This window comes from Pan paniscus, chromosome 20, assembly GCF_029289425.2.
Source record: "Pan paniscus chromosome 20, NHGRI_mPanPan1-v2.0_pri, whole genome shotgun sequence".
NCBI lineage: Eukaryota > Metazoa > Chordata > Mammalia > Primates > Hominidae > Pan > Pan paniscus.
The window spans coordinates 55931276-55956248 of record NC_073269.2 but is presented as its reverse complement, the minus strand read 5'-3'; the positions used below and the strand labels follow the sequence as shown (position 1 = coordinate 55956248).

General features: G+C 54.7%; 1 protein-coding gene across 7 annotated transcripts; it reads right to left on the bottom strand.

Moving 5' to 3' along the window:
* Positions 1-265: 265 nt before the first annotated feature.
* On the bottom strand, positions 266-23228 carry MED25 (mediator complex subunit 25). Of its 7 annotated transcripts, none has more exons than XM_055103350.2 (19): positions 22965-23071; positions 22207-22564; positions 22068-22113; positions 21279-21403; positions 12139-12237; positions 11596-11716; positions 10712-10874; positions 10442-10572; positions 10062-10149; positions 9773-9966; positions 9199-9327; positions 8637-8722; positions 8500-8557; positions 8242-8349; positions 5484-5675; positions 5035-5106; positions 4695-4913; positions 4234-4414; positions 266-2070 (listed from the first exon to the last, which is right to left on the bottom strand). In XM_055103350.2, the coding sequence occupies exons 2-19, from the start codon at positions 22461-22463 to the stop codon at positions 1826-1828; spliced, it is 2514 nt and encodes an 837-aa protein (XP_054959325.1). In that variant the 5' UTR covers positions 22464-22564; positions 22965-23071; the 3' UTR covers positions 266-1825. The 7 variants fall into 7 exon arrangements, with proteins under 7 accessions (XP_054959325.1, XP_063456588.1, XP_034801330.2 ...); XM_008966986.4 differs by lacking the exon at positions 266-2070 and adding an exon at positions 3671-3803 and having other exon boundaries at positions 22965-23228; XM_063600517.1 differs by lacking the exon at positions 266-2070 and adding exons at positions 3671-3803; positions 5251-5298 and having other exon boundaries at positions 22207-23224.
* Between the last annotated feature and the right edge of the window lie 1745 nt (positions 23229-24973).

Genomic DNA, 24973 nt, shown 5'->3' with positions numbered 1-24973 from the left:
GAGTTTTCAAAAACCCCTGCTACACAGGCTGCCTGGGAAATCACCCACTTGCACTTCTTCGCTGTCACCAGTGCCTCCTGCTCCACGCTCACATTCCTGAGGATCGCCTAGAGAGCTTGCTCACACGACTCCCAGACCCCCGCCCTCCCCCCGCTGGATCCAACAGTTCCAGGGCAGGGATCGGAAACTCACATGCCTACAGGGGCCAGGCGGGTCACATAAATGAGTGAACTAGCCAGGTATAAGAAAAGTCGACGGCCAGAAATATCATCAAATCGGATCTTTACTCAACTATGGTGAATGCATGGAACATAATACAAACATGGATGTTACTGGAGTTTATATTTTTAAATTCAAAATTGAAAAAATACAAATTGAAAAATAGAAATATTTAATTATTAAAATTTTCTCTTTCATAATTCTTTTTGCGCCTTTGAGTTGAAGCCAAAAGGCTGGCGTCTTCCCTTCCACACCGAGATGTCAGTGTCAGGCCTCGGGTGGCACGGTGGGGACGGGCAGTTTAGAATTCAGCCTTGAATCCTTCAACTGGGAACGATGTTTAATTTGATTCAGGTTCGTAACGGAAAACAGCTCTTCACAAGCGTGGGTACTCCCAAACACAGATATTCAGGACAACTACTGGAGATAGTTGTAGAATCTCACCATCTTCACACAGACTTGTATTTAGGAACCAGCGCCGTATTGCACTGTAGTTCAATTACTATTTATGGTCTGCATTCACACAAGAAACATTTGCCAACAAAGGCAAACTGGACAGTGTCTGTTCCTTCTCATGAGTCTGGATTCCGAGAGCCTTTGGGGGAATTTGGTCTTCAACCCCAGGACGTAGGTGAATACAGTCCGGGCCACCTCTTTCATTTCTGAAAGCCGACTGCAGCACAGGAAAGAGTAAAGGTTTTTTTTCCTTGCCGTTGGATTCCCCAGGACCAAGCATACACCATCATACATTCAAGTAGCTGTTTGTGGACATCCTTGCGGAGAAATATTCAGTGTTCAGAACGGTCATAACCTTGACCAGAAGTCTTTGACTAACCTTCTCAGGGGAACCCACTGTGGCTTTTGCCTGATTTAAAATGAACCAAGTTGGTTAACTTGAACAGTTCAGATTTCTTCCACAACCAAGTCACAGAGCTTCTGTGAAATCTCTCAGGTCAAGTCACCATCAACTCACTCGTGACTGAAGTCCAGGAGCGGAAGTGTCAAGAGCATCGCGGTGTGTTCTGTTCAGTTGCTCAGAACAAGTCAACTCCTGATGATGGATGCAACGACCCAACTTCCGTGTCCTTGCCAAATGGTGTCGCCTTGGATCAAGGTGTCCTGTCAAGTCCCCCTGTCATGACGCTGTCTGTAGTTGTGCTTCGGAACTCTGGCCAGTCTATGTGAAACTTTTCTCTCAATATACAAAAAAAATTAGTCCTTTCCCAGTGTTGGGCCTGCCTTGGCACCATGCCACAGACTTCTTCGGTCACATCAAGATTCTTAACACCACAAATAAATAAAGCTAACTGGGTAGTAATAGTTTATGAGCAGCGAAAGAAAAGGCCACAATCAATTTGACTCTTTCAAGCAACTGGACTTGTAAATCCCCCGAGTTATCTCCAACTCACTGTGCAACGCAAATGCCCGTTAGACTTAAATAACGGTCTCAACAGTCATGTGTTTCTGTGCAGGACACGTCACTCTGCTCCTTTATAAACTCGCCATCTGCTGTAGCTCTGAATGCCCAGGTCATCCTTCTCATGTGATTCCGGAACGGCGTACCACTGCCGCGCCACTTCTGTTAATTCGCTTTTCCAAACAAACCCTATTGACATTTGAGTCCCTTTTTCAGTTCGTTGAGGATGGCGTCTCGAGTCTGTTCTGTGTACTGGTCGTAGCTCTTACTATGCTTTGATTCATAGTGGCGTTTCAGGTTGTATTCTTTCAACACAGACACGATTTGTTTGCATATTAAACACATAGGCATGCTCTTCACTTCCACAAAGAAATAGGCTCGCTCCCATTTTTCTCGAAACACGCGGCCCTCTCCTTCTCTCTTTCGTTTTGCCGCTTGTGATAGAGACATGGGTACAAGAAAGATTTCACTTTCCTCTGAATGCTACCACAGAACAACCACAGTGCAAACCCCGTGACAAAGGCAGTGACTCTCTGCCTCATGGGGAAGCCAAGAGGGAGTGGTGGGGACTGTGGCGAACCGGAGAGCACACGCCCCATGGAGAGGGGCAGCTCCAGCCCGTTGTTGCCAGGCAGAAGGGCGGGCCCAGGGGTGCCAATTCTTCTGACTTGTCAAAAGAAGCCAAGACTGCAGATTTTGTGTGTGCGCGCGTGTGTGTGTGAATTAACCTGATTTTTACAACTAACTCGTAAGAAAAAAATGCCACATATGCTAACACAGGGAAGGCCAAACAAAACTCATCCGCACGATGGCCCATAGGCCACCAGATTGCAATCTCTCTCCTGGGGTGGGGCCCATGAATCTGTACGTTAACCAGCATGCAAAATGATGTGGATGCTGGTGGTCCAGGCATGGACCGCGCTCTCGGCAACACTGGTCCAGAGTCCGACAACAGACAACTCACTCGCCACCTCCAGGAGAGACCACCCTGCGCTCCAAGCCTGTCTGGATCCCCCTGCCCTCGGGACGTCTCTGAGGACATCCTTCAGGTCCCTCACCTTGCCACGTCCCAAACCTGTTCCCTGCTGGGTATTCTATCCTGGGGACAGACCCACCGTCTTCCCCATCCACAGCCCTGGGAGGTCAGTCTCTGACGTGGACCCAGGGACTGCCCTCTCTCCATGTGCGATCTTGCCTGCTTCTGTGGCTTGAACTGCCAAACATACACTGTCCCCTAAGGACACGTCCTGAGCTCCCAACATGGCACCTGTCACCTGGATGTCCCTTGGACCACTTGCACTTACTACCAGCTCCTTCTCCCAGGAGCCCCACCACCTACCATCACGTAGGCCTGGCCCCCGGGAGCCAACCTCTACCCCAGCCCCCGACACCCCCACCACCCAGCCTCACCCTTCCTGGCCTCCTGTCTGGCCTCATCACGCTCTACAGCTGAGAGGGGTCTTTCTGACATCCAGAGCTGGCCTAGGCCCGCCCCACTGCTCAAAGCCTCCTGGTTCTCCTGTGTCCCCAGGACAAACCATGGGCTGCTCAGTTTGGAATCCGAGCTCCTCAAACTCTGCACTTGCCCATCTCTCTAGCTCCCTACATGCTCATGCTCCAAAAGCATCCATCAACTTGCTCCTCTCAATGTCTCAGGCTCCCTCCTGCCTTTGAGTATTCAAAGTTTCTGTTGTCCTCTGCACCCAGATCACCCCTCACCTCCTTCCCTCCCAGCCTGACGGCTGATTTTCTTTCAAGACTCTGAGGAGCTGGGGCTGGGTCAGATGCCTCTTCCAGGCTCCCATGGTGCCCCTGCCACCTCCATGAGAGCTTGAGTCCTGAGCGCTGCCTGCCTGTCCCTGCATCTCCCACGAATCAGGTTGCACCAGACTGCCTGTGACTCACCACGGAGGCCCCAGCGTCATTCACCCAGGGCCCCAGGGCTGTCTGCTGAAGTGAGAACGAGGACAGAGGTGCCCCCTGGGGTTTCCTCCTGCCCAGTCCTGAGGGATGTCAGTGACGGGAGCCGGGGCGTGTGTTAAAAAGGAACTTTATTGGGTGTTGGGGATTCAGATGAGATCCATGAGGATGTCGTCCTCCATGACGCTGGGCTGCAGGCCCGGCTGGGGGACCGGGCCCCGGGGACCCCCGCTCAGCAGCATCTGACCTGAGGGGCAGTGGGGAAGGGACTGCATCTCCCAGTAGGCCCTTGGGCCCAGAGGCACTAAGTTTTCTAGGCAGCCCTTGGGGGACCCAACAGAAGCACCTTCTGGCCCCATCTAGTTACAAATATGCTGTTTCCCATGAGCCTTTGGGAGCCCTTCTCCAAAACTACTTCTCTGGCCCTAAGACCACATTTCCCAGCAATCCCAGGAGCACACACAGGAGGATCATGGGAAACGCTCTTAACCCACTAGGTCCTTGGACCCACGGGCTGTACTTTCCCGGAGCCCTCAGAGCTCCGCAAAGGCCATGGGGGAACCCTCATTCTTGGATCCTATGTCTTTACTTCCCAGGAGCACTCGGTCTTGGTGCTCTAGCCCAGGAGCTGCTGGGACACTCAGTCCAGACCTCTGCCCTCCCCCGGGTCCCCTTACCTGGCAGTGGAGCCCGCGGGGGAAGTTGTGCGGGCCAGGACTGGGCAGGTGGTGGATGCAGGAGTGGGGGCCCCAACTGGGGCTGCCCCAGGCCCTGGTGCGGCGGAGGCAGCAGCGCAGGAGCCCCTGGTGGCTGGAGGTGGTGGAGGGAGGCCTGGGGTGGGGGCACCCCAGTCTGCGGCTGGGAGAACACAGAGAGTGGCTCAGAGGCTCCTGGTAGAGACTCCCCACCTCTCAACACAGACACTGCTCAGAGATGGAATCAGCTAGTGGTGAGGGGAAGTTTTTCTTCAAAGGTGGGGGATGGACAGAGAGGAGGCGGTCTGCCTTCTGCCTAAAGCCCTGGGCGGGTCTCCATTCACACCCACTGACCACAGTCAACCTCCCTCCTCCCAGACAACAGGACCAGAACCACCAGGGCCAGGATCTGGAACTCTCGCTACCCCACCCCCACATCTCACCGGTGGTGGGTTGAGGAGGAGGCTTCGCAGCTGGGGGTTGGCCCCAGGGTTCTGGGGCCGAAGGATGGGTCCAGGAGGGGGTGGGCCAGAAGCTGCTCCAGGAGGGCCTTGGGGGGCACCTGGGGGGGGCTGGGCAGTACCTTGGGGCTGGGGCTGCCCCGTGGCCCCAGAGGCCCCTACGGTACCCTGAGGCTGGGGCTGTGGTGGGCGGAGCTGGAGCTGGTGGGAAGAGACACAGGGGTGAGGGAGATGGGCAGGGCCTCACGCCCCTTCTGCAGGCACAGAGCGCAGCCTTGGGGCCTCCCCAACCCAGCCCCGACCCCGCCAGCCCTGTCCTCACCAGATTCTGTGAGGGCCTTGCTTGGTCCTCCAGAATGGGCCCCAGCCCTGGGGGTGCCTGCTGTCCCCCCATCTGCACGGGGAGAGAGGGGCAGGTCAGTAACTAAGGGTGGTGGCATCCTGAATCTGAGGCGGGAGGGCCTGTGCCCTGAGGGGAACTAGTAAGGAGATGGGGACATTCTCTTTGGGGGTGAGTGGTCTGGGAGGGATGCCGTACACTCCAAGGTCTCCAGGAGGAAGCTGTGTCAGGGCTTTGATGTGGATGCTGAAAAAGGAGAGAGACTGCAAGAAAATCTGAGTGGGACTTAGCTTGGAGGCACCACGTATTGGGAGAAGGGTGGGCATCTTGGTCCTGGAGACCCCAGGGGGCCATGTGGGGCTTGGGAACTGAGCTGTGGGGCCCGGGCAGGAGGGGGTCGGAGTGCTGGTTTGGGGACTGTCAACACTCACTCCTCGCTGCTGCTGCTCCAGCTTCTGCTGCTGGACCTGCTTGTGGTTGGTGATGACCTGCCGGATGCCGTTGACGAAGCCGCTCTGGTCGTAGGGGATGAGGCCCATGAAGATCTTCTTCTTGGACGAGTACAGGAGCATGAGCACACGCACCTCACAGGGCGCCGTGTGGGGGAAGTGCACGCAGCCCGCCTGGGTGGACAACAGCTCTTCAGAACCATTCATGCCCTGAAAGAGGCAGCCCTGACCCCCTCCCCATTCCAGAAGGTTCTAGAGGCCCCACAGGCAAGGGGAGGTGAGGTTTCTGCTATAGAAGGTTAAGGAGAACAGGTGTGCTGTGGGTTGCTCTGGAGACAGAAACTGAGGCGCTCAGGGCAAGCTAGGGTTCCGGCTGCCCACTGAGAGGGAAAGCGGAGAGAAAGCGCTGGAGCCCAGCTCTTCAACCTTCGGCCACCACCTGCTCCTCATGGGCCCAGTTTCTTGGTTATAAAATGCCACGGCGGCCTCAGAGGGCGGCTGAGGGTCACGGCCGGGAGAGCGGCCTAGATGCACAGCGTGGTACCCACAGGCCTGTGATCAATGGTGGGTCGGACCCCGGGTATCCAAGAGATCCTCCGGCCCTCAGCACCGGCCAGTGTACACCACGGGGAGTGCTCCCACATCACAGGGTCGCTGTGACTATGCGATGTCTGATCCACAGCAAGAGCCCTGCCTGAGGCTCAGCCCACAGGAAGCACCCAGGAAACATCACAGGTCATCAGGGGGGTAACACATGGAGCATTCAGGGCAGGGGCTCCTGAGGGAGGCGAGGCTAACCTTGGCCAAGTGAGTTGACTTCTCTGAGCCTCGGTTTCCTGCCTGAGACAGACCCTGCTAGCTGCCTATTCCATATCCAAGTGTCCTCCTCCCCTGCATTCCCAATGCTGTCTGGGGCTGTAACATGTCCCAGCCCCAGACAGTCACGGATACCTGCTCCCAGCAGCCTCCCATCAACTAGGGGCTGCCCAGTGGCCTAGGTCCGGGCTAGGAGGTGAAAGGAATGCCTACTCTGGAATCTGAGAAAGTTTCTGCTGTCTTGAAGAAAGGGAAACACACAGCCCCCTTCCCCTCCTTCATGAAAGCACACAGGATGCGTGGAGCCATGAGAGCTACCTTGTGACTATAAAGGAGAGGCCAAGAGAACCACAGGGCCCTGTCCCTGATGTCACAGACCTATGAAACCAATCCCAATAGCTGGCCCCCTCTAGATGTCCTGTCCTGTGCAAAATATAAATGCCTGCTCCTACAACGCCTGCCCTCTCAGAACCCAGCTGCCACAGTGTGGCCACGTGGACAGGCCACGTGCAGACACTGGGATGGCCGGTCCTAGCCAAGCCCCAGCCAACAGCCAGGGCTGTGTGAGGAGCTGTTTTGAACATCCAGCCCAGTAAAGCTTTCAGATGACCAGAGTCTCAGCTGCCATCTGATGGCAACCCCGTGAGAGTCACCAAGCGAGATGGCCCACTGAGCCCAGGTGACCCACAGAATCATAAGAGAAAATTTTTTCCGAGTGCCCCCAATTATCTATGTGTTTGGGAAACTACGTGATTTGCAGCCGGAAGTACTAACTCTCAGGAATGCCTTCTTCACAAGGTTCTGTGAGGGTCTCGTGAGGTGATCCCCCTAAGGTCCTCTTTCCTGCAGGAGAGCCTGGTGCACGGAAGTAACTGATCTGCTCCTTCCCCGAGTTACAAAGTGTGAACTGTGACTCCCAGAAAGCTATGCTGAGGCTGGGCACGGTGGCTCACACCAGTAATCCTAGCACTTTGGGAGGCCGAGGCAGGCAGATCACTTGAGGTCAGAAGTTCGAGACCAACCTGGCCAACATGGTGAAACCCTGTCTCTACTAAAAAATACAGAAATTAGCTGGGCATAGTGGCACATGCCTGTAATCCCAGCTACTTGGGAGGCTGAGGCAGGAGAATCGCTTGAACCCAGGAGACGGAAGTTGCTGTGAGCCAAGATTGCACCACTGCACTCCAGCCTGGCTGACAACAGTGAAACTGTCTCAAAAAACAAAACCAGAAAGCTAAGCTGAGGGTCCAGTCCCCAGCACCTGTGAAGGTGACTCTATCTGGAAAGAGGGTCTTTGCAATTGTAGTAAGATGAGGTCAGGAAAATGGGGCCTAATCCAAAATTACTGATGTCCTTATAAGCACAGGGACACAAAGGTACAGAGAGAATGCCATGTGGAGACACACGCAGAGGGAAGACAGCTGCGGGATGGAGGAAGACCCTGGAGCGATGCCACCTGAAGCCTGGGGTTACCGGCCGGAAGAGGCAACGAAGAGGCCTTCCCTCCAGCCTCTAGAGAGAGCGTGGCCCTGCCGACACCCTGACCTTGGGCTTCTGGCCTCCAGAACTGGGATAGAACACGTTTCTGTTGTTTTAAGCCCCTCTGCTTGTGGTAATGTGTTACCACAGCCACAGGAAACGAACACATCCCATAAAGCCATGCCAGAATCAACAGCTTCCTCCTAACTGATCCTGTCACATCCAGCTCACATTTTTAATGTGGAATATCCCTCAATCTGGTGCATACGATGATTATAATAAAAGTCACGGCTCTAGAAGAAAGGTGAGGAACCTAAGGGCATGAAGTGCACCCAACCATCAAAAACGGCTTCCGTGGGCCCAGGCACTCTGGGATTCCCGTCAAAGGTCAGCAGAAAGCAGGACAAGAGTCAACACCCCTCGGCCCCCCATGCCCTGGACTCACGAAGCCGTTGCCCATGATGCGGTAGAGGCCTTTGAGAGACTCCAGGTCCTTGTTGGTGAAATGGAACTGGACCATCCTTGAGTTCCGGAACAAAGGGCCCAGGGTGGTCTGCGGGAGACACAGAAGTCGGCTGGCATGCTGGTGTGGGCAAGTGAGGCGGGGACACGAGGCAGGGAGTGGGGGTGGGACAGGGAACAGGAAAGAGACAGCAGGGTGAGGACTGCCCGGCAGCAGGGCTGGCCCTCCACCGCCACTCACCAGCAGCTGCTGGGGGATGAGCTGCATGATCAGCTTCTGGGGCCACTGCTCCGTCTTCCTGGGGGGCGATGCCAGGAGAGGTGTGAGGAGGGAGCCAGCCCCAGCCCCACCGCACCCCGCCCCTGACTGTCACCTACAGGTTCTCGCCATGATTCACGTAGACCTGGCAGGGCAGTGACCGCGTCAGCTTGGTGTTGGCATCCACTGAGGCAGGTTTGGGTTTCTGAGGGGGAAAAAAGAGCATGTCACAGTAAAAAGGGCCATAAGCCTCAGTCCCCTTGAGCCCTCATGTCCTACCCTGGTAGCCCCAAAGCTCAGGATGTTCCCCAGTTTAAGTCCCATGAGCCCCAGGCCCCTCCTCCAGACCAGCAAGCCTTCAATTCCTCAAATGTTACAGCTACGTGCCCGGCCCCTAAATCCCACCATCCACTGTGCCCCAGATGATACATCGCCTGGGCTCTTCTCTGGGCCCCAAATCCTGGGCTTTTCTGGGTTCTTTGCATGGAGACTCTCCTCTGTACCGCAAGTCCCACCGCTCCATGGGGCTCCTGGCCTCGCCCCGCATCCCACGGGTCCAGCGCAACGAATGCCTCCAAACCCAGCACTGCAGACCCCACGCATCTGGCCCCATGAGTCCTACATGCCGAGCCCCACGGCCCCAGGAGTCCGAAGTGCCCAGTGGACCCTCAGGCCCCTCACCTCTTGCCACTCCAAGACCCCGCTCCAGGCCAGAAGCTTATTGGAGACTGACTGCTGCCCACCGAGGGCTGGGGCTCCCAGCTGGGCTGGGGAAGGGCCGCTCACCCCTCCTGGGGCCACAGTGCCTGCCTGCCAGAGGGGAGGAAGGAGGGCCATGAGAATGGGGAAGGACAGGAGCCTCCAGGGGCCATCCTGTGAGGGCAAACCAGGAAGGAGGAAAGGTCCCTTCTTCTGCCCCTCCATCCCCAGAACAGCACTTGGCCAGCCCCAGGACCCCAAATGCTTGGACCTTGCAGGATTCGAGGACTCGTAAGCTGTGCGATGCCCTGGACTCCCAGACCCAGGGATTCCTTGGGTTTCTCAGAACAGCCCTGACCCTCCTGGAGCCATGAGCCTCCCCACTCTGTCCCCAGACCCTCATCTCAGGCATCTGCAGCACACACACCACGAGCCCCCAAAGCCCCAGAACCACCAGAGCCACATTCCCCTGGAAGGCAAATGACTCATCCTCTAACTGTCCTAGCTGTGGACAGCAGGAGGAAGAAGCAGGGGCAGGAGGTGTGCAGGCACCTACCATGGACGGTGCCCCGGGCTGTGCCGTGGGAGCCAGGCCGGAGCCAGGGGCCACGGTGGAGACCAGACTGGGCTGGGAAGCAGGTGGTGGCTTGGGGGCGCCAGGGGGTCCTGGGGGTAGTTGGGGAGCTGGGGCCTGGCTGAAGGGGGGACCCACTCCGGGAGCAGCTTGTTGGAGAGGGGTGATGGGCGAGACTGTGGGAGAGACCAAGGGAAGAAGTGGGGAACAAGTGTGTGGAGAGAGGCCTGCCTGGCCCCTGCCCACCCTTCATCCTCACTCCAGGACTCACAGCGAGGGCCCAGCCCAGCCTTCTGGTTCTTGGCAGCCTCCACTGCATTCTGCGCGGCCACCTGAGCTGCACTCAGGTTCCCGGGAACCTGTGGGTAGAAGGGAAGAAGGGAAGGGACTGGTGAGGACCATGGCCCCCCAGTCCTGGTATCCCACGAGGTCACACCACCCATGGCCCCATGAGGCACCAGCTGGGATAGCTTAGCTCACAACACCCATCACACAGCACATGAGCTTCCATGGCCCCAGGAGTCCCACCTTCCCAATGTCCCATGGGACTCCCATCATCCCACAAGCTCCAACATGCAACTAGATCTCTCCCCAGGGGCCAGGGCTCCAGCAAGTCCCCAGAAGCATGTCCCTTCCCGGAAATATCCATACCTGGTACTGCGGGGGGACGGGGGGCAGAGGCTGCTGGGGAGCTGCTGAGAGAGTGGCACCTGAGGGTGTGGCGGGAGGCAGGGGGACTGGCTGCTTTGACTGGAGGGGGCCTGGGGCTGAGCCACCCCCAACTGAGAGCAGGAGGGATGGCCAACCCCAGAGAGAAGGGATTCAAGATGCAGAGAGAGGAGAGAAATCCAAAATCCAAGTCAGAGGGAGCTGGGGAAACACGTCGAGCCCCCATCCCCGCGCACGGTGCCCAGGCCTCACCAGGCAGCACGAGTCCCCGAACCAGCACCATGTGCCTCGGGTCCTGGCTCACATCTGTCGGAGGCTGCAGCGGCTCCAGCAAGGCCGGAGGGGCTGCCTTCTCAAACAGAAGCCGAAGCGCAGGCAGCTTCCGGGGAGACACGATGGAGAAGTGGATCCCCCGCTGTAGGAGACGGGCCGAGCAGTCATGACGGGCCCCCTCCATAGGGGTGTTGGGGCCAGCCCCCAACCTACCACAACTGCTGTGTGGCTGGACGGCACCAGCCCTACAACCACAATTCCCATTGGGCTTTGAGGCAGGAGACCCTGAAACCAGGTATCACCTGCCCCGGGAGACTCTGGGTTCTAGTTTTGTCAGTAAGACTAAGTGGGCCAGGTGTGGAGGCTCACATCTGTAATCCCAGGATTTTGTGAGACCGAGTCAGGCAGATCACGTGAGGCCAGGAGTTTGAGAGCAGCCTGGCCAACATGGTGAAACCTCATCTCTACTAAAGATATAAAAATCAGCTGGGCGTGGTGGCGGGCATCTATAATCCCAGCTACTCGGGAGGCTGAAACACGAGAATTGCTTGAACCCTGGAGGCAGAGGCTGCAGTGGGCCAAGATCACACCACTGCACTCCAGCCTGGGTAACAGAGCCAGACTGTTTCGAAAAGAGAGTAAGCAAAGCTGGTCACCAGTCTGTGACTGAGTCCAGGCCCCCAGTGCCTCCCCCCTCAGACCCAAGAGTCCAGGCCCCCAGTGCCTCCTCCCTCAGACCCAGGAGTCCAGGCCCTCAGTGCCTCCTCCCTCAGACCCAGGAGTCCAGGCCTTCAGTGCCTCCTGCCTCAGACCCAAGACTCCGGGCCCCCAGACCCTCGTCCCTCAGACCCTGGAGTCCTCACCTCCCCAATCTGCTGCACAAGATTCTCAGTTGTGCATCCAGAGTACGTGGTGCTCTCAACAGCAGGCAACAAGTATGGGGGTGAGTTGCAGATGAGGAGGCAGACCCGGTGCGTCTGGCCACTACCAGGAATGAGAGAAGACATGGAGCCAGCAGCAATAGAGGCCCTGAGAAGGAACCCAGACCCAGCACCAGCGGAGACGCACATATTCCGCCTCACATGGAATCAGAAGCAACGCCCCTACTTTACAGCTGAGAACACTGAGGCTCCAAGAGGTTCTGGGATGTCCTCTACGTCACCCAGCAGGCAGGGCAGGCAGGAGTGACACCCAGAGTTGGCACTGCTTCCTGACGGGGATGCTGAGACCGGGCACTGGCCAGGCGTCCCCCAAGGACACACCTGCAGCCTCCTGGCTCAGCGTGCTTGGGGACACAGAGCCCATGCCCTACAGGGTGAGGCTGGAGGTAGAGCCACTCGACAGGCAAAGTGGTTCCAGGCCAGGCAGAGAGAGACTGGCCCGGCCTGGGTGGAGGGGGCACTCACATCTGCTCGCGCATCTTCTTGAAGTCATCAAACAGCTGCAAGGCTGTGCTGAGTCCTTCCGCGATGAGGCTGCAGCTCTCACCACCCCCGCCCATGAACCTGCAGGGGCAGAGCGGTCAGCCCCCAGGGTTGCCATCATCCCCATCCCCAGGCTATGCTTGAAGAGCCTGCTCCCATGCTGTCCCCCACTCTATCCTGGGCTATGCACCTTGGGATGACGGGGACACTGCTGAGTTCCCTACCCAATCCCTGGTGCTAGCACAGCACCAGTCCCAGACAGGACAGGGGACATTTGCTGTCTGTGTTTTTTTTTTTTTTTGAGATGGAGTCTCGCTCTGTCGCCCAGGCTGGAATGCAGTGGCATGATCTCAGTTCACTGCAAGCTCCGCTTCCCGGGTTCATGCCATTCTCCTGCCTCAGTCTCCCGAGTAGCTGGGACTACAGGTGCCTGCCACCACACCTGGCTAATTTTTTGTATTTTCAGTAGAGACGGGATTTCACCATGTTAGCCAGGATGGTCTCCATCTCCTGACCTCATGATCCACTTGCCTCAGCCTCCCAAAGTGCTGGGATTACAGGCGTGAGCCACTACACCCGGCCGACATTTGTTGTCTTTAATCATGAGGACTGGGAGGGAATGGGAAAGGGCTGGGGACCCCAAGCCTAGGATCCTGTGCTGACTCCAACCCTGGAGTGACTGACTCCATGCCCAGCCTCCTGCTGTCCCCTCCCCTCTCTGGGCTGTCTGCTCCAAATCAGTCCTGGCCCCACTTCACCTTCCCAGCCAGAGACGGGGGCCTCCTCTGTCCTCCTAGTCTTATGGGTTCAAGTGTGCCCCCCTCAAAAAGACAGGTTGAGGTCCTAAGCCCCAGTACCTCAGAAGGTGACCTAATTTGTAAAGATCTTTACACAGGTAATCGAGTTAAATTGCGGGTCCTAATCCACTATGGCTGGTGTCTGTGAAAAGGAGAAACGTGGACACGGACACACACACAGAGGGAAGACACAAGGACACAGAGAGACACAGGGAGAGGCCATGTGAGGACGGGTGATGCAGCCTCAGCAGGCGCCAGGAAAGGCAGAAGGGCCCTTCCCCTGTAAGGTTTCAGAGACGGCCTGCCCCTACCACCTGGATTTTGGACTTCCAGCCTCCAGAACCCTGAGACATCAATTTCCATTCTTCTGGCCAGTTTCTCATACTTTGCTACGGCAGCCTGGGAAACTAACACACACAGACTCTCGTTTCTCCTCCGCCTGATCTGCAGTCGCGTCGCAGCGTCCGTCCCACATGGGTTGTGGCCCGGGGATGGCCTCTCCTCAAGGGCAGCTGTGGTTGCCACCATTCTTCCGGTCACGTGGTCGAGAGAGGCTGACCTTTGCTGCAGGGGACGTGTGTGGAGACCAAGCACCCCTCTGAGGGTCTTGAGGGCCCTGTCCCCCTGAAGTGTGGTCTCTGATCCTACCTCTCCCACAGGCGGGGATGGGGTCTGAGTCCTCTCTTACCCCCAGGCTTGCCCACCACAGCGGGGCACATGTGAGGCCTCAGGAAATGTAGGCTAAGTGAATGAACGTCTACAGGCCCAACCGTGTCCATCAAGACTGGAACCAACCCAGGCCCTCGGCCCGGCATCGGCCCAGCATCCGAGGCCTCCGAGTCCTGCACCCTGTCCATCTCTCCTGCTCCATGCCCGCACCTATAGGTCCTCTCAACTGACGAAGCCCAGACATCCAGGTCTCTCCATGTGCTGGAACACACCCATTCCGGCCCGGATGGAATCCAGCTAAACTACGACACCCATCCTGGTGTGCCCTCCTATAGGAAGCCTTCCCTACATGCCACCTAATTTTAGGGCCTGCCCTTAGTCACATCATAGATCACCTGATACTGCAGCTGTCAAGCTTCTCTCCGCACCCTGTGCAGCCCTCCATGAGAGACACCAAGGCGTCTGACCCCAGGTCACACAAGGCCTAGGAACCATCTGCTGAGTACTCAGTGCACTGGTGGCCTGGCAGGGCCATGCAGCGGGGGCTCTCCGCTTCCTGCCTGAGTTCTCGCACTGATTTCCTTCCAGTCCCACTCGGCCCGGCCAGTGAGCACTGAGCCCCTGAGCCTTCTTCCCGCTCTCAGGGCACTCGGGCGCTGCTCCCAACCCACCACACACTTCCCAGCCCTCCTCTTCCTAGCCATCAAAACAGCTTTTGTTTTTGAGACGGAATCTCGCTCTGTCTCCCAGGCTGGAGGGCAGAGGCACATCTCCGCTCACTGCAAGCTCCGCCTCCCGGATTCACCCCATTCTCCTGCCTCAGCCTCCCTCGTAGCTGGGACCACAGGCGCCCGCCATCACGCCCGGCTAATTTTTTGTATTTTTTTAGTAGAGACGGGGTTTCACGGTGTTATCTGGGATGATCTCGAACTCCTGACCTTATGATCCACCCGCCTCGGCCTCCCAAAGTGCTGGGATTACAGGCGTGAGCCACTGTGCCCGGCATCAAGACAGCTTGCACACAGAAACTTCAACTGTGTGCAAAGAGTTGGGGTGAACCAACTCTGGACCCAGCCGTTCTGCTACAGGTGAAATTAAGCCAATGTTTTCCTGGGCCTTTCTGGGACTCGAGCCAAAACCACCCTGGCTGGGGATGGGGGGATGGGGGAATGGGGGAATGGGGAGCTAGTGCTTCATGCATATGGGGTGTCCCCTTTGGGGTGATAAAATGTTTTCTTTTTGAGATGGAGTTTCGCTCTTGTTGCCCAGGCTGGAGTGCAATGGCAAGATCTCAGCTCACCACTACCTTCGACTTCTGGGTTCAAGTGATTCTCCTGCCTCAGCCTCCCGAGTAGCTGGGATTACAGGCATGCGGCACCACGCCCAGCTAATTTTGTATTTTTAGTAGAGACAGGGTTTCTCCATGTTGGTCAGGCTGGTCTCGAACTCCCGACCTCAGGTGATCCACCTCCTCACCCTCCCAAAGTGCTGGAATTACAGGCATGACCCTGTAAAACATTTGGAAGTGACTGGGTGCAATGGCTTATGCCTGTAATCCCAGCACTTTGGGAGGCCGAGGTGGACGGATCACTTGAGGTCAGGAGTTCAAGACCAACCTGGCCAAAGTGAAACCCTGTCTCTACTAAAAATACAAAAACCAGCCAGACATGGTGGTGGGTACGTGTAATCCCAGCTACTCGGGAGGCTGAGGCAGGAGAATCACTTGAACCTCGGGGGCAGAGGTTGTAGTGAGCTGAGATCATGCCACTGCACTCCAGCCTGGGAGAGAGAGAGAGAGACTCCATCTCAAACAAAACAAAACAAAACAAAACAAAACAAAACAAAACCCTTATGAGGAAAAGTGTGATAAACTAACCAGTTTGAGATGCTAAAACTTGCGTTTCTCTTATTGAACACTAAGTACAAGTCATCTGCTACAAGCTCAAAGGGCGACATGTAATAAACATTTTGTCAAAGAAATGTGGAAAACTTGAATAGAAGAAGCACTATGGCTGGCTGCAAAATATGGCTAAAATATCATCAAGTTTATGATAAATTCCAAATAAATCCCTTGATATGGCAGACACAAAATAAAAATAAAAGCCCCCTAGGTGACACAAGTGGGCTCTGACTTGGTGTTCCCAAGTCCTCTAACTTACTACCATTTGTTCTACCCAGTATCATTCCCCGGGGTCTCTGCTGCCCGCTTTCATCGGCTAACAGGTGCCTGGAGCCCCAGGAGGTCAAAACGAGTGAATGTTAACAGCATCCGGCCATGACCAAGGGCTCCCTACACACGGCCTGTCACCCAGGCAAACTAGCTCCATGAGGGCCAGGACCTTGCCTATCTCATGCCCACTAACTCCTTGGTGCCCAGGACGATTTGTTCCACAAACATTTGTTGAATTAATGAGTGAACATATGAATGAACAACTGAGTTGTCATAATGTTATGGGAAAGACACTGGGTCTATTTTCCTTCCATCTCTTTTTTTTTTTTTTTCCCAAGACAGGGTCTCGCTCTTTCACCCAGGCTGGAGTGCAGTGGCACAATCTCGGCTCACTGCAACCTCTGCCTCCCAGTCTCAGTTGATCCTCCTACCTCAGCCTCCTGAGTAGCTGGGACTACAGGTGTGCACCACCATGCCTGGTTAATTTTTTCTATTTATTTGTTGTTTTTGTATTACATACTAATTCATTTATTCAGCCAGTCTCCTGAAGCCCCGTGGGTGCCAAGCCCCAGCTGGAAGCAAATGGCAGAAGCACCCAGGGACCTGGACATTCACAGTCCAGAGGTGTGGGGGCTGTGACAGGTCATGGAGGCAGAGGAGGAAGCATCTGGCTGCAAGAATCGGGAAGGTTTCCCAGGGTATAAGACACCTGAGCTGGGTCTGGAAGGCTATGCAGTGTCTTCCAGGGTAGTTAGTATTAAATGCATTCTGGACATTCATTCTACAGAATTTACCCGAGGCCTCCTGTATACCAGGCCCTGTGCTGGCTGCCAGGCACTTGAGGAGCATCAGACTTGGACCTGGGCCTCAAGAAGTCTCCATTTAACATCACTCAAGACTGTCTTACCGGTCTCTCCCAGTGGTCTCAAATGGAATACATTTTGCGCCCCCTTCCCAGAGGATATTTTATAATGCTTGGAGACATTTTTGGTTGTCACACCTTTGGGAGGGGGCTACCGGCATCTAGTGAGTAGAGGCCAAGGATGATGTTAAACATCCTACAATACCCAGGACGGCCCCCACTACAAGGAATGACTGTGTCCACAGTGTCACTAGGGCCAAGGATGAGAAACCCTGCTCTGTGTTACCTATGAATTCCAGCTACCACGAAGGGGAAGCTTCTGTGTCACCTTTTCACTGTACGTCCTGCACCCAGCACTTGCACGCACATACTGGAACAAAGCAGATACTCAACAAACACCTGCTGCAGAAGCGTACAGAGGTAACGGCAGCTACGAACAGGTGTTGTTTAATGAACCTTGACTGCAGACCAGGCCCTAAGCGACACACAGCATGCAACTTAGCTCCTGTGATCTTCTAACAACACGGAGATACACGCGACCATTATCCATTTGCAAACCAGGAGAGTGAGGCATAAAATCCTAGGAAACACTTACACGGCACTTAATACATGCCAGGTACTGTATTAAACATCATCAACTAACTTAATTCTCCAAACATCCCTGTGAGGTTGCGGTACCCAGCCCCCAATACAGCACCCAGCAATCCAGCCTCTTGCTATTTACACACTGGGTAGTCTCCTCCTACACTGAACGGGATAGGCTTATACTGCACACCAAATGCAGTATGGCAGAAGTGGACTTGGCACCGCAGCTCAGGCCTGTAATCTCAGCACTCCAGCACTTAGGGAGGTCAAGGCAGGAGGATCGCTTGAGGCCAGGAGTTCAAGACCAGTCTGAGCAACACAGCAAGACCTCATCTCTACAAGAATTAAAATAAAGAAATCAGCCATGCATGGTGGTGCCCACCTGCAGTCCTAGGTACTCAGGAGGCTGAGGTGGGAGGATCACTTGAGCCCGAGAGGTTGAGGCTGCAGCAAGCTATGATCCCACCACTGCACTCCAATCTGGGCAACAGAGCAAGACCCTGTCTCGGGTTAAAAAACAGAATGTAGGCCAGGCGCGGTGGCTCACGCCTGTAATCCCAGCACTTTGGGAGGCCGAGGCGGGTGGATCACAAGGTCAGGAGACCGAGACCATCCCGGCTAACACAGTGAAACCCTGTCTCTACTAAAAATACAAAAAATTAGCTGGGTGTGGTGGCGGGCACCTGTAGTCCCAGCTACTCAGGAGGCTGAGGCAGGAGAATGGCGTGAACTCGGGAGGCGGAGCTTGCAGTGAGCCGAGATCGCACCACTGCACTTCAGCCTGGACAACAGAGCGAGACTCTGTCTCAAAAAAAAAAAAAAAAAAAAAGAATGTAACAGAAATAATGACATGACATGTAACTTCCAAGACTTGATTATAAAGAGCCTAGTGGGGCCTCTGGGTGCAGCATCTCATGCCTCTAATCCCAGCACTTAGGGACACTGAAGTGGAGGATCACTTGAGACCAGGAGTTCAAAACCAGCCTGGGCAACATTGCAGGACCTTGTCTCCACAAACAAAACAATTATTTTTTGAGACAGGGTCTCAGTCAGTCAGTCACCCAAGCTGGAGCGCAGTGGTGCGATCTCTCCACCTCCTGGGTTGAAGTGATTCTCCTGCCTCAGCCTCCTGAGTAGCTAGGATTACAGGCACATGCCACCACACCTGGTTAATTTTTGTATGGTTTTTTTTTTTTTTTTGAGACAGAGTCTTGCTCTGTTGCCCAGGCTGGAGTGCAGTGGTGCGATCTTGGCTCACTGCAAACTCTGCCTCCTGGGTTCATGCCATTCTCCTGCCTCAGCCTCCTGAGTAGCTGGGACTACAGGTGCCTGCCACTGCACCCGGTTAATTTTTTGTATTTTTTGTAGAGACGGGGTTTCACCATGTTGGCCAGGCTGGTCTCGAACTCCTGACCTCAGGTGATCCGCCTGCCTTGGCCTCCCAAAGTGCTGGGATTACAGGGATGAGCCACCGTGCCCGGCCACTACAAAATTTTTTTTTTTTTTTTTTTTTTTGAGACAGAATTTCACTCTTGTTGCCCAGGCTGGAGTGCAATGGTGTGATCTCAGCTCACTGCAACCTCCACCTCCCAGGTTCAAGCAATTGTCCTGCCTCAGCCTCCCAAGTAGCTGGGATTACAGGCATGCGCCACCATGCCCAGCTAAGGCCTGTAATCTCAGCACTCCAGCACTTAGGGAGGTCAAGGCAGGACGATTGCTTGTATTTTTAGTAGAGGCGGGGTTTCACCATGTTGGACAGGCTGGTCTCGAACTCCTGACCTCAGGTGATCCACCTGCCCCAGCCTCCCAAAGTGCTGGGATTACAGGCGTGAGCCACCACACCCGACCTACAAAAATATTTTTAAGAAATCAGCCAGGTGTGCTGGCATTTGGCTACCGTCCCTGCTACTCCAGCTACTCGGGAAGCTGAGATGGGAGGATCGCTTGAGCTTGAGCCCAGGAGGTCGAGGCTGCAGTGAGCCGTGACTGAGCCACTGCACTCCAGCCTGCGTGACAGAGTGAGACCCTTCCTCAAAAACAAGAGAGGCCTGGGCTTCCTCTTTGCTCTCTCTGTTGGGTCCCTCAATCTGAGGAATGCCAGTTGCCATGTTAGACAGTCAAGCAGCCCCGTGGAGAGGTCTTGTGGCCAATAGCCACAGACTCGCCACCTTGGGAACGGATTCCCCACCACCAGTCAAACCCCGGGATGGCTGCAATCCTGCCGACCTCCTGACTATTGCCTTGTGAGACCCTCAGCCCAACCATCCAGCCAAGCCACTCTTGTGTCCTTGACTCACAGAAACTGTGTTAGATAATAAATGTTTGCAGTATGCAGCCATTATTTGGTGGTAATCTGTTATACAGCTAAGAATAAGTAATACAATGAAATACTAATACAAATACTATCCACATCCCCACTTCACAGGTGAGATACTAGGCACAGAGGGGACACAGACTCCTGGGTCTGAGAGTTAGTTCTGTGCTGGAAGAGCCAGGATTTAACCCGTCTGCCTGACTCCAGACTCTACAATGTCAACTATCAAAATCCGATCCAGCGCCAGACGTGGTGGTGAGGCAGGAAATTAAAGAAAAAAAATTAAAAAGAGAAATAAGTTCTACTGTATTAGGCTGACTTGTCTGAGAGGCAGCAATGGGCACAGCCCAGACTCAGGAAAAGTCTTGATAATATTATCTAAAGTGCTCTTGGAGACTCTCCCAGCACTCCCTCAACATAGAGAGAAGAAAAAACAAATTTTCCTTTGTTTTATGGAATGAGTTTATAGATTCCTGTTCTCTGTAACTCACGACTTCAAGTATTCTGTTTTATCTAAGAAGTACAGCGAAGGTCATGAGAAGCCTGAGCTGCCTGGGCACCACAGTGAAGGTTATGGGATAAGCCCGTGCCTAGGCTAACCTAGATAACGGACATCTGGGTTGCATAGCAACGATTACGTGCAATCCTGAGTTATAAACCTATTACAACAATTTGATTAACTGTTTTTGTCCTGCCTCTGTATCCCTGCTGTCACGCCACTGTAAGCTTGCTTCAAGCTAGCCCACCCCCTTTTGTGAAGTGTGTATAAAAGTCAAGTGCTATCTTTGTTCTGGGCCATCTTTGGACTGAGTCCGCTTGGGCCTGAGTGCACTCAATGAAAGATTCTCCTGCTTTAACCTGAGGGCTCTCTCCTGTCGTCCTGAATCCCGCAACAGTGGCTCACCCCTATAATCCCAGCACTTTGGGAGGCTGAGGCAGGCAGATCACATGAGGTCAGGAGTTTGAGACCAGCCTGGCCAACACAGTGAAACCGTCTCTACTAAAAATACAAAAAAAAAAAAAAAAAAAAAATTAGCTGGGCATAGTGGCGTGTGCCTGTAATCCCAGCTACTTGGGAGGCTGAGGCAGAAGAATCACTTCAACCCAGGAGGTACAGGTTGCAGTGAGCCACGACTGTGCCACTGCACTACAAGCCTGGGAGACAGAGCAAGACACTGTTTCAAAGAAAAAAAACAATTCTGACCCAAGCCACAGAGGGATCTATCCTGGCTCTGACCCATCCCCCTGCACTGAGGCTACAATGTACCCATCTGGAAAAGGAGGACAGGGGTAAATGGAAAAAGAGAGGACAGAAAGGGGACAATCACACAGGGAGTACAAGGTGGCTGCTGGAGCTCAGCCAGGCCTCCCTGAATGGGAAGGTTTTTCCTACTTCTAAACTGATGGCAACATTGCTGAGCACACAGAAGCCACCACAAAAGTGACTTCTGACAAAAACACAATCACCCTCAAAGTCCTTTCAATCGCTTAATGTATGGGATGTTTTCTGCAGCTCAAACCCAAGCCATCACTTATTCACAGCCCCTCGCAGGGACCCCAACCACCCCAAGCCATCACTTATTCACAGCCCCTCACGGGGACACCAACCACCCCAAGCCATCCCTCATGCACGGCCCCTTACAGGGACCCCAACCACCCAAGCCATCACTCATTCACGGCCCCTCACAGGGCCCCCCAACCCACCCCAAGTGGGGGAAAGCTCACTTAATGCCATCGAGCCAGGTGACAAACTCATAGGCGCTGCTGGTGGGAGCGTGACATTGTACGTAGGACTCGGGAGCGCAGTCCACTGTGTTGAACACCACGAGGCTGTACTGGGTCCCCCCATACTGGGAGGGGAGGACAGAAAACTTTTATCTGGGACCTCAATTCCCTTTTCCCTTAGAGAAGGAATCAGGGCTCCCAGCTTCCTGTTCCTCCAGAACCAGGAACTCCTCAGCTTCCTCCTTCCTCAGACCCAGGAATCTCGGCCCCAGCCCCTCCTCCCTCAGACCCAGGAGCCCAGGCCCCCGGCCCCTCCTCCCTCAGACCCAGGAGCCCAGGCCCCCGGCCCCTCCTCCCTCAGACCCAGGAGCCCAGGCCCCCGGCCCCTCCTCCCTCAGACCCAGGAGCCCAGGCCCCAGCACCTCCTCCCTCAGACCCAGGAGTCCAGGCCTCAGCTCCTCCTCTCTCAGACCCAGCAGTCCAGACGCCCAGCCCCTCCTCCCTCAGACCCAGGGGTCTGGGCCCCAGCGCCTCCACCCTCAGACCCAGGAGTCCAGGCCCCCAGGCCCTCCTCCCTCAGAACAAGGAGTCCAGACCCCCAGTCCCTCCTCCCTTAGACCCAGGAGTCCAGACCCCCAGCCCCTCCTCCCTCAAACTCAGGAGTCCAGGACCAGCCCTTTCTCCCTCCCTCAGACCCAGGAGTCCAGGCCCCCAGCCCCTCCTCCCTCAGACCCAGGAGTCCAGGCCCCCGGCCCCTCCTCCCTCAGGCCCAGGAGTCCCTAGACTCACGTCTCCCCCGAAGTCCGTCTCAGCAGGAGGACCACCATTAAAATACCTGTGAGGGTAGGAAGTGAAAGGTCGGAGTCAGGCAAGAAACTGCGAAACTGAAGTGGGAGGGCGGGGTTAGAGTCGGGGAAACAGCACTCACTCGATGGCCGGGAGCAGGTAGTGCTTGCGGAGCCCCTCGAAGTAGGGTCCCAGGTTGGCCGTACCCTCAATCACAAACACCACGTCGGCCACCACGCTCCCGGCGCGGGCCGGGCCCTCGGACCCGGGGACCATACCCCGTGCGGTACCCGCCACCGCCACTGCCGCCGCAGCCGACGCCGCGGAATGAGCGGAAATGCGCCTGCGCCGCGCGCGCGCCCGCGTCGGGCGGTTTAGGGCTGCTGGGAATGCTGCCATGTTTGTGCGGGGCACGCGCTGAAGCCTCGTTCTAGCTCAATCCTCCTTCGCCCCCACCGCGTGGAAGACTCAGAAAGGGCATAGTTAGCCCTTCTAGGGGCCTAGATGGGTTAGACGGAATTATTGTCAAGAGCTAAATAGAGAGCGGCTCAGTCAGCCGCCATCTTTGAGCGGGGCGTCCAGGTCCGCTTCTTGTCTCAAAGGGAGGGGCAGGAGACCTGGTTGCTATGCAACGCGTACGCTGCCCTTGTTTTCGTTTTTGTGTTTTGTTTTTTGTTTGTTTTTTCGAAACGGGAGTCTCGCCCTGTTGCCCAGGCTGGAGTGCAGTGGCGCGATCTCGGCTCACTACAACCTCCGCTTCCCGGGTTCAGGCGATTCTCCTGCCTCAGCCTCCCGAGTAGCTGGGATTACAGGTGCCCGCAACCACGCCCCGCTAATTTTTGCATTTTTAGTAGAGAAAGAGTTTCACCATGTGGGCCAGGCTGTTCTCGAACTCCTGACCTCAAGTGATTCGCCCGCCTTGGCTTCCCAAAGTGCTGAGATTACAGGCGTGAGCCACCGCGCCGGGCCCGCTGCCCTTGTTTTCTAACCGTTAGATTAAGTTTCTGGTTCTGTTCTTTCGGGCGTGGGGACTAGGGGAGGGACGCGAGAAGGATCCAATCACATCGGCGGAAACGAGGTTACTAGGCGACGCTTTAAGGTCGTCCTCAACTTGGAAGGGAGGGCAGTGGTTTTCCCCCCGAAAAGAAGCCGAACACCAAACCAAGTGCGGGTTGCTAAGCAACACCTGAGCGTTGTTTTCTGGGAGAGGAGCCAGAAACTGGCTTAGAACATAAATACATTCCAGGTGGATTAAAAATGTAAGTGCAACAAATGAAACCCGAAAACTATCTGAAGGGAAAAAATCTTAATGACTGCCATGGAGTTTCTTAGCACTACAGCAAAGTTAGAAAACGTAGTCTTTATTAATTTTTCCCAAAAGACTGTATAAACCAAGTTGAAAAATATACGGCCAACTGGGAAAATCTTTCTAGCGTGTTTGTTGACAGAAATGTGCTACGCAAATAAATCTTACTGATGAATAACAATATAGAAAAATAGAAACACTTCATTACTATTATCTTTTAATTTTAATTTTTATTTTTTGAGGCAGGGTCTCTTTCTGTTGTGCAGGTTGAAGTGCAGTGGCCCAATCTTGGCTCACGGCAGCCTCTACTCGCACTGGAGCCACTCTTCAGCCTGTGGAGCAGCTGGGACCACAGCCGCACTCTACCACTTCCAGCTAATTTTTAAATTTTTTGTAGAGATGGGGTCTCACTATGTTGCTCTGGCGTGTCTCAAACTCCTGGGCTAAAGCGATCCCAGGTGTTAGCCATCGTGCCCTGCCACTTTATATTTGTTTTAATAGAAAGAAACCTGACCAGGGCCGGACGCCGTGGCTCACGCTTGTAATCCCAGCACTTTGGGAGGCCAAGGCGGGCAGATCACCTGAGGTAAGGGGTTCAAGGCCAGCCTGGCCAACATGGTGAAACTCCTTCTAACTACTAAAAATTAAAAAATTAGCCGTCCTGGTGGGCGTCTGTAATCCCAGCTACTTGGGAGGCTGAGTCAGGAGATTCTCCTGAACCCGGGAGGCAGAGGTTGCAGTCAACTGAGATTGTGCCACTGCATTCCAGCCTGGGCGGCAGAGTTAGACTCCGTCTCAAAAAAAATAAAAATAAATAAATAAATAAAAAGAAACCTGACTAGTTTCACACAAACACACACACAAAATTTTGAATGGCCAATAAATATTTTAAAACATTATCTTCGGCCAGGCGAGATGGCTCATGCCTGTAATTCCAGCACTTTGGGAGGTAGAGGCGGGCGCATCACGAGGTCAGTATCACTGGGCGTCGTGGTGCCCACCTGTAATCCCAGCAACTCGAGAGGCTGAGGCAAGGACAATCGCTTGAACCCGGGAGGCAGAGGTTGCAGTGAGCCGAGATCACGCCACTGCACTCCAGCCTGGGCGACAGAGCGAGACTGTCTCAAAAAAAAAAAAAAAACACACACACACACACAAAAAAACAGGCCGGGCGCAGTGGCTCATGCTTGCAATCCCAGCACTTTGGGAGGCCAAGGCGGGCAGATCACGAGGTCAGGAGATCGAGACCATCCTGGCCAACACGGTGAAACCCCCGTCTCTACTGAAAATCCAAAATAAAAAATAAAAAAATTAGCGGGGCGTGGTGGCGGGCGCCTGTAGTCCCAGCTACTCCGGAGGCTGAGGCAGGAGAATGGCGTGAACCCGGGAGGCGGAGCTTGCAGTGAACAGAGATCGCGCCACTGCACTCCAGCCTGGGGGACAGAGCGAGACGCTGTCTCAAAAAAAAAAAAAGTAATAATAATAATAATCACCAATTGAAAAGTACTTACAGAAAGCCCAATGATAAAGGTTTTTACCTTTATCATTTAAAATTATTTTTTATTGGGTTTCTCTTTTTCTTTTATCTTTTATTTTTATTTTT